At 38.4% G+C, this 15,795-nt stretch overlaps 4 protein-coding genes across 4 annotated transcripts; 1 reads left to right on the top strand and 3 right to left on the bottom strand.

Moving 5' to 3' along the window:
- Positions 1-2,582: 2,582 nt before the first annotated feature.
- LOC5571482 lies at positions 2,583-8,819 on the bottom strand. The gene is made up of 2 exons (XM_001659690.2): positions 8,622-8,819; positions 2,583-3,240 (listed from the first exon to the last, which is right to left on the bottom strand). Exons 1-2 carry the CDS (start codon positions 8,697-8,699, stop codon positions 2,911-2,913), a joined length of 408 nt encoding a protein of 135 aa, XP_001659740.2. The 5' UTR covers positions 8,700-8,819; the 3' UTR covers positions 2,583-2,910.
- Positions 8,820-8,917: 98 nt separating this feature from the next.
- Positions 8,918-10,723, top strand: LOC5571481. Its single transcript, XM_001659691.2, has 2 exons — positions 8,918-9,181; positions 10,031-10,723. Exons 1-2 carry the CDS (start codon positions 9,086-9,088, stop codon positions 10,628-10,630), a joined length of 696 nt encoding a protein of 231 aa, XP_001659741.2. The 5' UTR covers positions 8,918-9,085; the 3' UTR covers positions 10,631-10,723.
- On the bottom strand, positions 10,651-11,439 carry LOC5571492 (28S ribosomal protein S18c, mitochondrial). The gene is made up of 2 exons (XM_001659692.2): positions 11,262-11,439; positions 10,651-11,195 (listed from the first exon to the last, which is right to left on the bottom strand). The coding sequence occupies exons 1-2, from the start codon at positions 11,305-11,307 to the stop codon at positions 10,819-10,821; spliced, it is 423 nt and encodes a 140-aa protein (XP_001659742.2). The 5' UTR covers positions 11,308-11,439; the 3' UTR covers positions 10,651-10,818.
- A 2,872-nt stretch (positions 11,440-14,311) lies between these two features.
- On the bottom strand, positions 14,312-15,794 carry LOC5571493 (RING finger protein 37). The gene is made up of 2 exons (XM_001659693.2): positions 15,675-15,794; positions 14,312-15,601 (listed from the first exon to the last, which is right to left on the bottom strand). Exons 1-2 carry the CDS (start codon positions 15,677-15,679, stop codon positions 14,341-14,343), a joined length of 1,266 nt encoding a protein of 421 aa, XP_001659743.2. The 5' UTR covers positions 15,680-15,794; the 3' UTR covers positions 14,312-14,340.
- Position 15,795: the final 1 nt, after the last annotated feature.

Below are 15,795 nucleotides of genomic sequence, written 5' to 3'. Positions count from 1 at the left end.
TGAGATGGAACGCCGTGGAACGGAACGCAGAATCAAAACAAACATTTTATGCATTCAATTCCATACATTACTTCACTTAAGCGGGTAAGAATTTAGTTAAGAAATATCCACCATGTTTATTATTCAGGAATTCCCTCCAACTATTTCTGGAAAAAAACATAATATTTTTTAAGAAAATTTATAGAAGAATTTTTTAAAGAATTCCTAAAAAAAACTTAAAAACTTGGAAAAAAATCTCAAGGTATTTTACAATAAATGTCTTGTTGCAAAGAAAGAAATTTTGAACGCAAATAAGAAAAAAAAAAAATGCTAAATGAATCTCTGCAGAGTTCTATGGTAAAATGGCTGGTTGAATTCCGAAAATATAATTTCCTTGAGAGATGAATCTTTGAAGAAATTCCTGGAGTAATTTCTGACAGTATCTTTGGAAAAAAATCCTTAACGAGTTCTTCTAGGTATCCTGAACGCAAATCTGGGAAGGATTCATTGTGAAATTTGTGTTGAAATCGCTCAATAGGCCAGGGGAAATGGTTCACCCAGCGTGAATTTATGTCAGAGAAAAAGTAGATTTTGTATGAATTTGGCAGGAAAATGAATGACAAGTTCATCCACTTCTCCTGGCCTATGAACTTCTTAAAAAATCCGGAAGCAAAATTTTAAGCGAACACCTGAATTTCAGTCTCAGGAAATCATTAAATACACATACGATTATGTAGCGTAACGTGACGATGCGAATCGAATGCACCACTTCCGAAGCTAGGCATCTCGCATAGATTCCGAGAAAAATCCAACATCGACGAATAAACTGTTTTTAATTTTTTACCGCGCCGATAATGTCATTGCTAGGATCTGTTATAAAAAGAAATTTGTTCTTGACGTTGTTTGAAAACTCTAACCGACACTATCAGATTATTAAAATTGTAGTAATCTCTGATAATTTTGTTCCTTAGTAGAAGTGTTTTAGGATGATAGAATAGGATATGTGCTTACCTTTTTAGTGACGGGGGTGTTAGTGATTAGTTCCTACTCACTTATATCCTAGTTTGTTTTTCTCATGAGATACTAGTCCTATTTGCGGTTACGGGTACCTATAAATAGAGATAGCGATTAGTCACAATTTTGTTCAGTCTGACGGCATTTGTTTGACCAGCACAAAACTTCTTTCATAACGCATATCTATGTTTCATGCTTCAATTTGATCACTTTATCACACTATCAGGGGCCCAGATAGCCGTAGCGGTAAACGCGCAGCTATTCAGCATGACCATGCTGAGGGCCGTGGGTTCGAATCCCGCTGGTCGAGGATCTTTTTGTAAAGGAAATTTTATCGATTCCCGGGGCATAGAGTATCTTCGTACCTGCCACACGATATACATATGCAACAATAGTCAATCGGCAAAGAAGGCTCTCAGTTAATAACTGTGGAAGTACTCATAAGAACACTTATCTAAGAAGCAGGCTTTGTCCCAGTGGGGACGTAACGCCAGAAAGAAGAAGAAGATCAGTTTTTATAATATATTCAATGCTGTAATGAAAAAAATAGTTCTGAGATGACGCTAGCTGACGAGAAGAGAGTACTACAATTAGTAAATTAGTAAAATAGTGATATTAGTATGAGAAACGAATTTAATAAGATTCTGTTGTATCCTTGTACGGCCATGCATGTTCCTGTCTAGCACGATTTCTTCAATGTTAGGAGGTTTTGATGCACATTAAAACAAATAAAATAATGCTCCGGATGAAGTATACATCTGGAAGTATCTGGAAGTATACATAAAATACGTATAGAAAAAAACAAACAAGGACCGCTTCATCATAGACCACGTAAAGTATCGGTTTACGGCGATGTTAATCAATAGTGTTCATTAGAAAACACTTTTGATTATTATCACCATTGGCATAACTAGTGTGCCTTTGCCCAGGGGACTTGAAGTGTCTAAGTTCATATTTTATTTAAAAATATTACCGCTACCAGCCCTGTTGACTAGTCACATGTCAATTGTATAATATGTTCCCCTGTATATCGATTCTCTCTTCTGTGAATAAAGGTGACTATATGCAAGTTTGTTAGCATTTTTTCACTGAAGATCGCTAGAATGCGATGGAATCTTGCGTCCTGAGATGGAAACATGCTGATAAACTTGCATGTTGTCACCTTTATTCATAAAGGAGAGGATCGATGATGAAAAATCTATCATGTTACTTACGCTCTTATTCTAGCACACGCTTGAAATTCAGCGCGAGATGAAAAGTGGAACAACTAATGTGATGTGCTAAATTCCATAGTATTAAGCTTCAATCAAAGAGAACCTGAAACTTTCCCTGTCTTGCAGTGAAGGGTGCTGATACAAATCGAAGCCAAACATTTTTTTTTCCAAAGACGGCTTGCGACGAAGTAGATCAAAACTCTCTAAATCGTATCTATCAGACGATTGGACGGTCTCATTGAAAACATTTTGGAGTAGAACAGCTTCTGTTACTGAACTCATCCGATTTAAGAGATAAAGCAGCAATTTGCAGAATACGGACATATTGGATCAAGGGATTGGGTGATACTATCGCCACATATCCAAACAAACAACGATGTTCACGGATCATTATTTGTAGATAATTTTACAATCAATGTATTTTAAGGTGATTATAGAACGAAGCCATACTTCAAATTTTCAAGAGCACGAGACTTGAGAATCAAACAGCGCTCTGCGTTGAAAATTTATCCTATTGGTCACAACCAGCAAGCAAGCCGTTTGATTGATTTTTAACGCGAACCGTTGTCAGATTCTCCTGTCTTGAGCACTTGAAAATTCAGAGCTTGGCTTCGTTTTATAGTCACCTTAACTATCACCCATATAAATGATCAAAGAGTACTAAACATGCATCTAACAGCAACCTATTGTATTTCTATTACTTCTACGATATCTTATAACGTTCCTCTAGCACTTTCAAAATACCTTCGTTATGACTATTCTGAGAAGCTTCAACGTCGTCGAGCAAATTCTGCTCCATCGTTTTGTCGCTACACAGAAGGCAGTGGGCTCGAGCTGATTCCTGCCTTAGAATCAAGTCCTGCGCGATATTCCGGGCAAGTTCTTCCTTGTCCGATTGTTTTAGGAGCCCCGCAGCAAATCCCTGATATTGTGCCAATTTAAAGGCCATTGTAAAACCGATCCGATATCCGCGATCAAAGTCCTTCTGGTAGATAGTTTCACGCCCATCTGCAAGGCCTTCCGCGTAACCGTTCTGGAAGAAGATAAATAGATTGATTTTGATTGATCTTTTTGAGTTAGGCAGGCCCATAAAGTACCGTGGGGCAAGTGGGTAATGGGGCAATCTTATGAGGTACAGTGGGGTAAGTGGGTAATGAAAATCGTATGTTTAAGATTCTTCAAGTTATTTGTTTGAGCATGAGCATGAGCATAGATGACCGTAAAATTCGGAGTTGGTACTCCGTGATTAACCAGACCCAGAGGCGTCGCGTCCACCTGTGCAACATGTGCACTACACAGGTGGTCTAAAATTCATTATGAAGCAAATTCACATTTTACTAGATGAACGCTTAATTAGCGCTTTTACGAATTCTAAATATATGTATCTTCATTAAATAATATATATTCAAACGCGCACGCCAAAACTTGCGTACAAAAAGTTTGTTGAAAATATGCGTATCAATGAAACAACTAGCAACACGCAAATCAGAACCGGGAACGCTATGCAAGTGCATGCTATTAAAGGAGCGATTTCAGTGTGGTAGTCTTCAGGGGGTAGAAGTTGGTAAAGTATAGGTAGCCAAAGCGTCGCATCTCTGCAGTGCACCCGGTGCTCATATCGCTTGGCCGCCAACAGCAACATGGAAACCTCGATCAGAAACGCTCTGGCACTGTTGCACATTTGCGTGGTCGTGTGATAGTGTTAGTTTTTACTGAGTGAAACATTATGTGTATAGGTAGCCAACGCGTGTCATAGCTTCAGTGCACCGAAAGCTTTTTTTGCAAATTCCACCACTCTAGTCTAGTATTTCGCTCTCTCTCTCTCTCTCTCTCTCGCTACACAGTTTTGCTCTCATTAACTGTAGAGCGATCGGGAATCAGGCGCTTGTTTATCAATGACGATTTGTGAATAAAAACGGTTTTCAGTCCGTAGTGCGTGGAAAAACGATGGCATTGTTGGAGGAAAATAAGTTTGATGTCGTAGAGGATGTGCTAAACCGACCCTTTTCCGGCCGGTCAATTGAAGAGAAGATGCAGTTAGTGAAAATGGATACACCCCGACCGAAAATGGCAAACATGATTACCACTTGCGTGAGGAAAGGAAAAACCGTTACAAGAAAATTCTCGCGTAACATTACTAAAGGACCTATCTAACATTGAGAGGCTCTCTTTGTTTACTTTCTCTTTCATTAATAACTGAGTCACATTAATCTCTTCTGTTGTGTTTTTTGTATGAAACGCTAGTCCAGGAAATTGACTTTCGATTTATAGTGAAAAACTTCACAAAATCTTTAGTGTTCCACTGTTATAATCGAAAGAGAACGAGAGAGGAGAGAATCTCTCATTTGTACATAGGTCCTTTAGTAATGTTCCGCGAGAATTCAATACGAATTTGTATGAAACGAAATGGTTATGCGGATCCGAAAATTTAGATCGGTTGTTCTGTTGGCCCTGTTTATTATTTAAAAAAACAGGTCAAAAGGGAATGTGGAACGGAACCGGGTATAACGATTTGAACCATCTTGGCACTGCTATCAAAGTTCACGTTGCGTCGCGCGATCACATCGACAGTGCGATGGCATACCATACGTTTGGAAAAGTACGGATCGACGAAGCGATTGATCATGGCAGGGAAGTTCAACGGAACAATCATAATATGTTAGTGAAAAAAAATCGCGAAGGATTGACCAATTTAATTGAAATTGTATGCTACTTGGCGACACATGGTTTAAGTTTTCGTGGTCATGACGAGAGTGAGCAATCTTCAAACCGTGGGAATTACCGAGATCTCTGTGCTTTCCTCGCGCATCACGACATAAATTTCAACGAATTTGTCAGCAAGAGTAATGTGTTCTCGGGAGCTTCCGCTACTACACAAAACGAGCTGATTATGATCATAGGCGAAACGATGATCGACGAAATGATTGGTGAAGTACAGGAAGCGAAATGTGCAGCAGTGATGGTGGATGAAACGACTGACAATTCCAGAAAATCCCAGCTTGCCACGACACTTCGGTATTGTTTGAAAAATGGTAAGAAATCTGAACAAATGTAGGCATATTAAATGACAACAAGTTAACCTTTTCAGGGAGAGCCGTTGAACGTTTGGTACATATCGAAGACGTGAGTGACGATAAATCAGCAGCATCTATAGCCGAGCATGTCATGGAAACCCTGAACAAGTTTAAGATTGGTGCAGAGAAGCTTATAGCACAAACATATGACGGTGCAAGGGTTATGTCCGGTGATGTTGGTGGCACTCAAGCGCTAGTTAGGGAGCACTTTCCAAACGCCCACTATATTCATTGCCAAGCACATGTACTTAATCTTGTCCTTCTCCATGCATGCAGTAACCATCCTCAAACAAGAAAGTTTTTTGCAACGCTGTCATCTTTGGCGTCCTTTTTTTTCGCAAAGTCCAAAAAGAGATAGCGAGTTGAATAAGTTCATGCAGAAAAAGATACCCAACGTATGCAAAGTGAAATGGGCTTACAATTCGCGTATGGTTAACGTCGTCGAGAGTCATTATTCGGACATCGTCTCATGTTTAGGAGAAATGTATCTCGGAGAATGTGTTTGGGATGGCGAAACTTGCTTGATGGCTAGGGGTCTTCATGGATTTTTGTTAGATTTTGACACAATATTTTATCTCATAGTATTTTCTACGATATTTTGTTTTACCGATATTTTGTACCTTACATTGCAGTCTAAGGAGTTAGATTTTGTTGCATGTATGAAAAGCGTAAACGAGACGAAAGAGAATGTTACTAAATTGCGTTGTGAATCAAGGTTCAATGAGATACTCTCATCGTGCTTTGAGACAGCGGGTGTCTCAAATGATCGTCGACATGAATATTCAAAATATTACAAAGTTTATTGTACTGTGATTGATCGTATATTGCATCAAATCGACGTTCGTTTCAAAGACCTCCATAATTTTCAGTACTCTGCGTTGCTCGATCAATCAAAGTTTGAAGCATATGATGAAGCATTTCCCAAAGATTTGGTTGACAACTTCTGTGATCGATTTAAATCGCATGACAGAATAAAGCTAACAAATGAACTGAAAGTTTTGTATGTCAAAAACGAATTTAAAGGTAAAAGTGTTACGGAAATCATTTCGTACATTCATGAGACAGGGCTAGAAGATGTGTTTTCAGAAGTATTCAATCTTGGAAAGCAAATTTTGTGTCTTCCAAGCACTACTGTGTCCGTGGAAAGAAGTTTTTCGGTCTTGAGGAGAGTCAAATCATATTTGAGAAGCACAATGAATGAGGAGCGACTAAAATGGCTAATGATAATGTGCGTTGAGCAAAAGTTATTGCAAGATATGCAAAAACGAGTAGGCTTTTACGATGAGATTATTGAGAAATTTGCTAAAAGAAGTGACAGGAGAATTGCTCTAATGTATAAATAAGTCTAGATAAGTACCCTAACGTGAAATGTATACGAACTGTTAAAATAAAGTAAAATAAATCAATTAAGTTTTTAGATTTCTTGGAAAAAAAAATCTCTATCAAAATTGTGTTTTTTACTTGTTAATTTTTTGAAAACTGCACCTTCGAGTGGTTGGTGCACATGTGGCTGAAAGAGCCACGCGACGCCTCTGACCAGACCAATTGAAGTTGCACAGAGATTTAATGAATGGGGCTTGGGATTAGCTTACCATTCTCAATGTGCACACATCAAGAGCTCAAAAATTGAAAGTCAATAACAGCACTGGCCACGTCCTTACGGTCACCGGGGGAAGGGAAGGAATGTTAGTTAGACAACCATTGTTACTAGAGACCGAAGAATCTTCTGCATTTCCACAGTTGTCATGGGAAGGATATTGGGTTAGTGGGATAAGGTAAAGATCTGGGAGTCACCTTTGATTGGTGATGCGATCCATGATATATTCACGCCTAAAAGGATTCGCGATATTATTCGATAAACGTATTGTACGCCTAACAAGTGTTAATCGCTCGCCCTCACAGGAGCAGCGATACGATCAAATGACGCGAGCAAAGGACCAAACACTACTAACCTGCTTCGCGATCCGCGCCACTAGTTTATCATGCCACGCGAGCGACGTGCAGCACGATTGATCCTGCTCACAACACCCGCCCCCGCAGGAGCAGGTGACGCGAGCAAAGGATCAAACACTTCTCTTGAGATTCTTCAAGTTCTTTGTTTTCAAGAAAGTCGGATATAACGTCGGATAACAGTACGGCAGAAATCATTTCTTGGAACGAAATCCTTCAATAAAGTATTTCGATTTTTTCTGTGGATAGACCTATACCCCATTTTTATGTTTTGAACTAGCTTTATAATAAATTTCATGGGATTTCCGTGCGTTTTCTTATATTGGAACTCTTTAATCAACGACTTCCTTTCAATCGGCTGTCCGAAGTAATAATATCCTAATGTATGGCAACCTCTTTTAGAGAAGTTTCACGATTTCTAATAGCTTACGCTTTGAGTTAAGTGTTTCTTTAATTATCAGCACGTTCTGTTTTTCTATGATAATTGTGAACCATGTTAACTTATAGCTACCCAAACACAAATTCAATCTTCAATAAGAATCTCTCCAATTGTCCCACGTGATTGGAAAATTTTCGTTTTTTTAATTTAATGATTTTTAGGTCGAATTACTTCTAAAACTTTTTTATTACAGTTCGAAACTGTTAGAGAGGACAACTTAGAAGTGGTACCGAAAATTATTTTCTGCAACATTTTTCCGCTAAAAATATGAACATTAGATTGCATGCCATCAACTTGTTAAGAGGATATAGTTGACAGGTTAACAATTTTTCGTTCTATTATGCAATAATGGTTGAAAAATCTCAGGAATATCTTACCTATCCTGATGTTTTGAGTGGCTCCAAAGGTTTACGCATGAGTTTAAAACGGTCATTCACATATTCAGTGCAATACACAAATTATTTTCACTTATTCTATTTACCCACTTGCCCCATGGTAGGTTAGTTCTCGTTATCATAAATACTTTCAGTTGAAATGAATAAGGTCGTGTATATTTATTAGATTGACCACTACAAATTCTAAGTGGTATCTTTAATTTGATTTTCCTACAGAACTACACTGCCGTGAATCGCAAGTCAATCCCATCTGTAAAAAGTAGGCATTGAAAAAATAGGCAGTGTTTGTAAAATATATGTATTTGAGGTATTTTACCTCTTATGCAGGACTCTTTCGTACCATATTCAGATGGTATATATTGAAAATTATCTTGTATGGAATACTCTAGTTTGGTATTCTGCAGCAAATTTCTAGTGCTCGAGAACCAAAACCGGACAAATTTTGATCCTTGGTTTCAAAATTAATCACGACGATGACCCACCCTAATGCTGTATTTGCTGTACGAATATGAAATTTAGTCACTGTAACCCTGAAACCGGTAAAGATCGAACTTACCTGTATAACAGGCTGAGTGTTTCTAGCAAAACTTTGTTCTAAAACAACTTCATCATCACTATGAATTACGTTATTCATATTTTGGCAAAAATATTCCACTTAAATGCTTTAAAATTGAATAAAAAATCTTACTGACTTCTTCGCAATGTTTGTTTATGTTCTCATTTCACTTTCTTCGCATCCGCGTTCAGGTCGCCGCACGCACGCTTGAGCCGTCATATCCGTAGCTGATGCTCACAGTCATTCATTTTTTATCAGAAAGTGAACTGTTTGTTGTTCATGCAGTTGGTAGCATCAACCAGACAGTTTGTCAACAAAATCTCAAAATTGGTATGGCTCGAATGACCAGTTCAATTTACGTTTAGTTTCAAATTGAATTTAATATTAAAATGATAACGAAATGTTAGAAGAATTTCTGAAGTTTGAAGTTCAGCTAAATGTGATTGTCGTTACATGTAAAACAAATGAGTGAGGCAAATACACCAACGGCTAACAGAACGCCTTTCCGTAGACTTGGGCTAGCCAGAAGTATCAAAAGAGCGGGATTTGCAGACAGAGCTGTAAGTAACTTAAATTTATCCTATGTTATCTGTCTTTTACATAAAGTCGGTGTACCAATAGCCACACTGTTAAGAAAATGAAGCTAGCAGCATTATTTCAACGTCATCTGAAAGCTTTTTTCTTGGTTTTGTGGGAAAATGTTAAAACTACGAAAGTTCATATTTTTGAATTCAATATCGCTTGTACCACTAAAGGAACACTTGTACCTATAGTAGCACTATTTCTAATGTCTGTTCCTATAATAGCACTAGCTTCACGGCGTAGACAAAAGATACATCAACATCGTATTTTACACAAGTTTTATATTTTTCCTTTGAAGAATGAATCAAAAGCTTTCGATTAATGTGAAAAAGTTCTTAATTCTTTCTTTATTTTGTTAATAAAACTTATTTTCTCTTAGTAACGCCACTATATGCGCAAGGGAGTTAAAATTTTAATCGAAACTATTTGATTCAATCATTTTTTGATCAAAATCAAGCTGTGAATTAATACTACTTATAAGTAGATGAAAAGCCGAATTTAGTACTATACCCTTTAATTACACTAGAGTTTGTAGCCTTTGACAGATACGCGTAAGGCCGTCTTCAGTGTCGTGTATAAGTCGAGCCTAGTACACGACACAGCTCGAAGATTGATTATCGATAGTACTCAGATAAATAGCCTTAACTAAATATTCACAACGATTTATAGTAAAACAGCCGTCAGAAGTCACTAGTACGACTTCTTGAGGGAGCGGGCGATTTAGCATAATTGCAATTTTCCTTGGCCTAGTAATGGCATGATGAGAATGTTATGCCAAATATTTGTTTATGACGAATGACCCAGACCTATTCCTTGAATATTTGCAGGAAGCATTGAGTACACCCAAATCAGCGCTTCCCAGCCATGCCGTTGACGAGAACGTTTTGGCGAGTAGCAGCCCCAACCCGACTGCCAATCAAATGCGGCCTATTAAAAGCACTTGCTCGAATGACACTAGTGACCAGGAGGACAACGTTGAAACACCAGCACCGGTGACAACACCCATCGCCGTCAGGTCAAGCTCCAAGAAAACACGTCTATCGTTGAGTCAAAGCTGGAGGAAAAAAATAGTTCAGAAGAAGGAACTGCAAAACATCAAACGAAGAAAGTTGATGGACGAGGTGGAAATGTGTACGGAACCGGAAGAAATCGATAGCTGTGTGGAACAGGAACCAAGTCATAGTCGTGTTGAAACTAAATCAACTGAAGACAAGCCATATTCAAAACCACCCTCGAATATAAAGCTACAAATTCAGGAAGTTAAGGAAAGCATCTCAGTATGGAGGAACGGATGCATTGCAGCTTTAAATGATCTACAGGAACGACGCGGCACCGGTGATATGGAATCGTTGCTGAACATGCTCCAGATACCTTTTGATTTGGTAAACTTTGATAGCGAGACCCAGGAGTTTCTGGATCCAGATTGATTCAGTTCTAAATGTGAAACTTTCTGTTGATACTTTTTGTAATTCTAGCTACTTTTTTTCAAATTACAAATTTTCTCATCGTTCGAAGGCAAAGGTTTATAGCTCTGCATTGGAATATTTCGAAAAATCCAACTGATCCGTTACTTGTATTATAATTTCCTCTATTTCTCAAAACCATTAGAACCAGGTTAATATTTATGCGGTCGAACGGGTCTCTCTGGATCGAACAGCTTCGGGTCTTCTAGGAACTCGACGGCCTTATGGTAAGTCGACATAAATCCGGCATTCTGCGCTTTGATGATTTCGTTCTCCACCTGTTCTTGGCGCCTTCGGCACAGACCGGTTATGTGCTTGCCATAAATTCGCCCCGTGTAGGGACTTTGGAACTGCGACAGTAGTTGTACGTTCTTGTAGTCTGGTGTTATGTTGTGTCTGCACAGAATGCACTGGACACGATCTTTAGCGAAGGGATTCTCTTCCAGCTCGACGGGACTATCAGGATCTGCCGCAGTTGATGAGTACCGACTAGCACCAACCATTCCGCTATGCGAATGATTTATGTAACCTGGGATGGGAACAAGTTTCATACTGCTGAATTCCTTAAATTCAAGTTTAAACTGTTTTACGTTACCTCTCCGCAGCATGTGAGCTGACGATTGAACAAGTTTCCGGAACATTTTTCTGCAATTTTCTACTAAATCTTACATAAATCACGAAACTTTTATATTCAGCGTGAAACAGCGCACTAAATTTGTGAAGCTCTTGAAGGGATTTCGTTGCATGTGGACAAAAGAAAACGGGAATCAAAATAAAATTCATTTCATGTTCATCGGGCTGTCAATGAAGGTCGTTCAAAAACGACTTCCATTGTAGTACAAAGGAAGACGGTGTACTAACCAGGGTGGGTGTACGGCTGTCAACTACACGCAAAAAAATTGTGCGGTAAAAACTACTATTTTAGGATGTTAACTTAAGCGCTCGCACCGGCAATTTTCAGCAGACCAGAAATACGCTTGATTTTTCCATGTCTGTAGTCGAAATCAGATTGTTGTAAATTATTTCTGTCAAATGTACCAGTAATGTGGTGGGATGTACCGTAAACATGGTAAATTGGTCTGAAATTCCATGGTAGCTTCAAGAATGGGCGTAGTCAGCTAAAATAGTAATTTTTACCACAGAATTTTTTCCCGTGTACAAACAAAGCTCGCCTAACGGTACGGCTGTCAACTACAAACAAAGCTCGCCTAACCAATTTTTACCACAGATTTTTTTTTCCCGTGTGGTTACCATCAGTGCACCAGATTCTGCTCATTATTTGAGGAATGTTATGTGTTTAAATGTTTATTATAAAATAACTATTGTGTCGATCAATACTATTTTTATGTCACAATGTAGCTTCAAGTATAGGTAATCAGCGGAAAAATAAAAATAATTTGAAAAACTTTCATAAAAAAATATTAATTGCGCTACAGCAGCTAGGTGTTCCTATTTCCGCTCACGGTAAACAGATTTCGTGACGAACTCACTATAAAATGCATTATTTCGAATTTCGTTATTTATCCTGATATCTTTAATGGTCAAACCACATCTATTACTGCAATAAAGAAGGCTGTATACAAAAATGGACTTTATTTCTTTAAAATTTTGTTATATTTTTTGCATGAGCGGTTATTGGAACACACATAAATATCTAGTGACCCAATAACTGCTCACGAGGTCTCGTGTTTCCAATATAAAGAATTATTTTATGAAATGAAAATAATGTCAGATGACTTCATTTGAAAGTTGTTACCATCAGTGCACCAGATTCCGCTCATTTAAGGGAAGTCATGTGTTTAAATGCTTATTAAAAATTAACCATTGTGTCGATCAATACTACTATTATGTCACAATGTAGCTTCAAGTGTAGGTAATCAGCGACAAGAGAAAAAGAATTTAAAAAACTTTCATAAAAAAATATTTAATTGCGTTTGTTACTGCATCTATGAGTGTTCCTGTTTCCGCTCACGGTAAATAGATTTCGTGTCGAACTTACTAAAAAATGCATTATTTCGTATTTCGTTATTTATCCTGATATTTTTTATGGTCAAACCATAGCTACTACTGCAATAAAGAAGGCTGTATAGTACAGTGTATACTAAGAACGACATTTCTTTAAAATTTTATTTAATTTTTTGCATGAGCGGTTATTGGAACCAGTGTCGTAAAAATTCAGCCGAATGATACCCGATCAGTGCGAAAACGAACAAAAACAAACTCCGCTAGAAAGAAGACAATCTGACTTCGAGTGCGAATGCGACGAGAAAGAGAGTGGGTGCAACACACGCACACATTCAGTTTCACCCACTGTTGGTGTCATTTAAAAATTCAGTTTCACCTAGAGGCACTGAAATTGAAAATTGAATATAAAAAATTACAAATGAATTTTATATTTCTGGTGTAAGAAAACGGCAATGTGATGCCTCCAGCTGATGAATCATGATTGTCTTTTAATAAAAAATACAACTTTTGCAATTTGCGGATGTTTTGTGGGGTATTCTGACGGAAATGATTTTTTTCACAAGTGAAATTGAATTTGAATGTCAGTAGTGGATGAGAATTAGTGTAGCAAAAGTAATTGAAAAACTGAATGCACGTTCTACCAGATTCGTGCATGTATTGTCAAACAAACATTCACACAAAGAAGAATTCAACGATGACGGAGCCTACTGAGGATCGGCGTTGTTGACTGTATATTGAAATATGCAGACACTGATTGGAACACGCACAAATACCTAGTGATCATATAACCGCTCACGAGGTCTTGTCTTTTCAATATAAAGAATTATTTTATCAAATGAAAATAATGTCAGACGACTTCATTTCAATGTTATTAGTATTGCTAGAATATATCCGTGCGAAAAATGTTTTGGCATGAGCGGGGATACTGGTGCACTGATGGTACTTAAATTTATGTATTCTTTTATGTCAACAAAATCTTAGGAGTAGTCTTTGATCCATTGAATCTGTTGCATGCTCTTTTATGGGTGAGCGACGGAATCCGGATCAAGCGTGTATTGTTCGTGTTGAACGGGTGTTATGTCTTTATCGTTTATCAAAACGAATCTTTTCCCATATCCAAACACACAGTGTTTTTTTTTGTGGAAGTGCAGAGGACTCCTCGGCTTCTATAAAGCAAGTAACAGATTAACATTTCCCGCCCATCACCAAATTGACCTGCATTCTAACGCAGTCGGTGCCGTTATTGTTTGTTATAATAATGAGAGCACCAGTATTTACACATTGAGGATGTTACTGATCCTGAGTAGTGTCTGTTGGTTGCAATAACGAAGTAGCAACTGCGGGCGGTCAATCATGCTCATGCTCTTTTGTATCAACAGAATCTTAGCAAGTATGATTTATCATTTTAAAATCAGAATGTTTAGGAAAATTGTTCTGATAGTTTTATCTATATAAATGAAAAATGAATGGTGTTTGTATGTCACGAGATGCCTTTTTTGTTGCTAAATTTATGATTTCGTGCATTTTGTGCAATTTATGCACTTAAAAAAGCGTGATACAGGTGGAAATGAGAACCGTGATAAAATCGAGCGCGAAAATGGGAAGTAGTGATTACAATGAGTGATTATTTATATTATTATGTACAACGGTGTGTCATAAAACGAAAATAATTAAATTAGTTTTTTTTTTTAATTTATTTATTTCTTCATTCAACTAACGTGATGCTTTTCCACCAGTTTTCTCTCAAATCTAACACCGCAGCTGCACTTGCAATGTGACTGACTTAGCGCTTGTGCATCCAAACAGTCCCGACAGATCAAATGCTGACAAGTGGAAATTTTGTAAAAATTGCCCAAACTCTTCATGCAGCTATGACAAGCATTCTCGAATGTGTCCTCCTTATGTGCATCGACTGCAAGTGTGTATCTGGTGGTGGTCGCCAGAGCCTTCCGAACCGCGTTTTCCAAGGAGATACAGGAGAGGTTTAACTTAGGCGGGTCGGCTTCCAGTTTGCGTTTTCGGGACGGTTTTGTGGGTATATTTATGTTGGGATGGATTGCGGCGGTTCGCAAATTGGTGCCAACGGTACGCGGCAGTTGGTGGAACTGCGTCAAATGGGAATGTTTGATGAGGAACTGATCTATGCGGGATTTCAGAGCGGGGTTGAATATCGGCTTCCGAGTATGGGTGTAGATGAGACCGGTGAAAGGATCCGAAGCTTGTCGACCCCACTTCTCTTCCTGCTGGTTGTGCTTTTCTATTGTCAATTGGTCCACTGTTTTACCCGAGGGCAGTATCATTGGAATGGTCATGATGTCACACGTTAGCTCATCTAACAGTTCTTCTGGTATCTCGGCAGTGACGGTGGTTTGAGGTATACTTGAAGGAGAACTTACGTTCTCCGTAGGCTCTTCGGTTTTGTACCACATTCGTTCGATTGATTCTTTCAATTCTACGGAGCAGTTGCGAGCTGGTTGGCCCCAACATTCTACCTTCCGGAGGACAGGGACACACCGGGCAGTCTTCTTTAGAACCAGTTTGAAGATTGAACAATTGGCAAGCAAATATCCAACAGTTGGAAATAAAGGAAACTGCATTGTTCGGCAATCTGGCAACGCAGAGGCAGATGAGATCCTACGGTTATTAACGAACTCGAAAATCTCCGCAGATTGCGATTCGCCGCATCCAACTTTATCGAAGCTTCCTCGTTTGTTCTGGATGTAGACATCTATGGAAGTTGTCTTCAGTGCTCCCATGTGGACCCACAGCTTCAAGCGATGCACCACTATTGGACAGTGCAGTGTGAACACTATTTCAACTGGAGGCTTCGTTACCGAGTACGCCATAAATCCTCCTTCTAATGTCCTTTGGTCACTTGCGATGAGATTGCTAACAGGATGGAAGTCATCGTCAACAGCATCGCAATCGACCGATGGCTTCAGTTTGTGATCTAGGAAATTGTATGTTGAACTGGTGGAACAGTAATGTTAGTTACCAATTGAATATTTGATGATGTTAATGATAAATTTTTATTGAAACTTACTCCATTTAGAACCAATTAATAAAATTCGACTTAATTTAGTACACAGCACAAGACAGATTCTTCCTGACGCTGGACGTAAACAAAGTTGTAAAACGTAAAACTGGTGCCGTTTATTTGACAA

Source organism: Aedes aegypti, chromosome 1 (genome assembly GCF_002204515.2).
Source record: "Aedes aegypti strain LVP_AGWG chromosome 1, AaegL5.0 Primary Assembly, whole genome shotgun sequence".
Taxonomy (NCBI): Eukaryota; Metazoa; Arthropoda; class Insecta; order Diptera; family Culicidae; genus Aedes; species Aedes aegypti.
This window is presented reverse-complemented; position numbering and strand designations above follow the sequence as displayed.

Bases quoted from the DNA above. Each gene is read 5' to 3' on its own strand.
- LOC5571481 (XM_001659691.2), top strand. From the start codon at position 9,086: ATGAGTGAGGCAAATACACCAACGGCTAACAGAACGCCTTTCCGTAGA. The intron at 9,182-10,030 runs GTAAGTAACTTA...GAATATTTGCAG, and splicing joins CGGGATTTGCAGACAGAGCT to GAAGCATTGAGTACACCCAA.
- LOC5571482 (XM_001659690.2), bottom strand. From the start codon at position 8,699: ATGAATAACGTAATTCATAGTGATGATGAAGTTGTTTTAGAACAAAGT. The intron at 3,241-8,621 runs GTAAGTTCGATC...ATCTTCTTCCAG, and splicing joins ACACTCAGCCTGTTATACAG to AACGGTTACGCGGAAGGCCT.
- LOC5571492 (XM_001659692.2), bottom strand. From the start codon at position 11,307: ATGTTCCGGAAACTTGTTCAATCGTCAGCTCACATGCTGCGGAGAG. The intron at 11,196-11,261 runs GTAACGTAAAAC...TTCCCATCCCAG, and splicing joins AGCTCACATGCTGCGGAGAG to GTTACATAAATCATTCGCAT.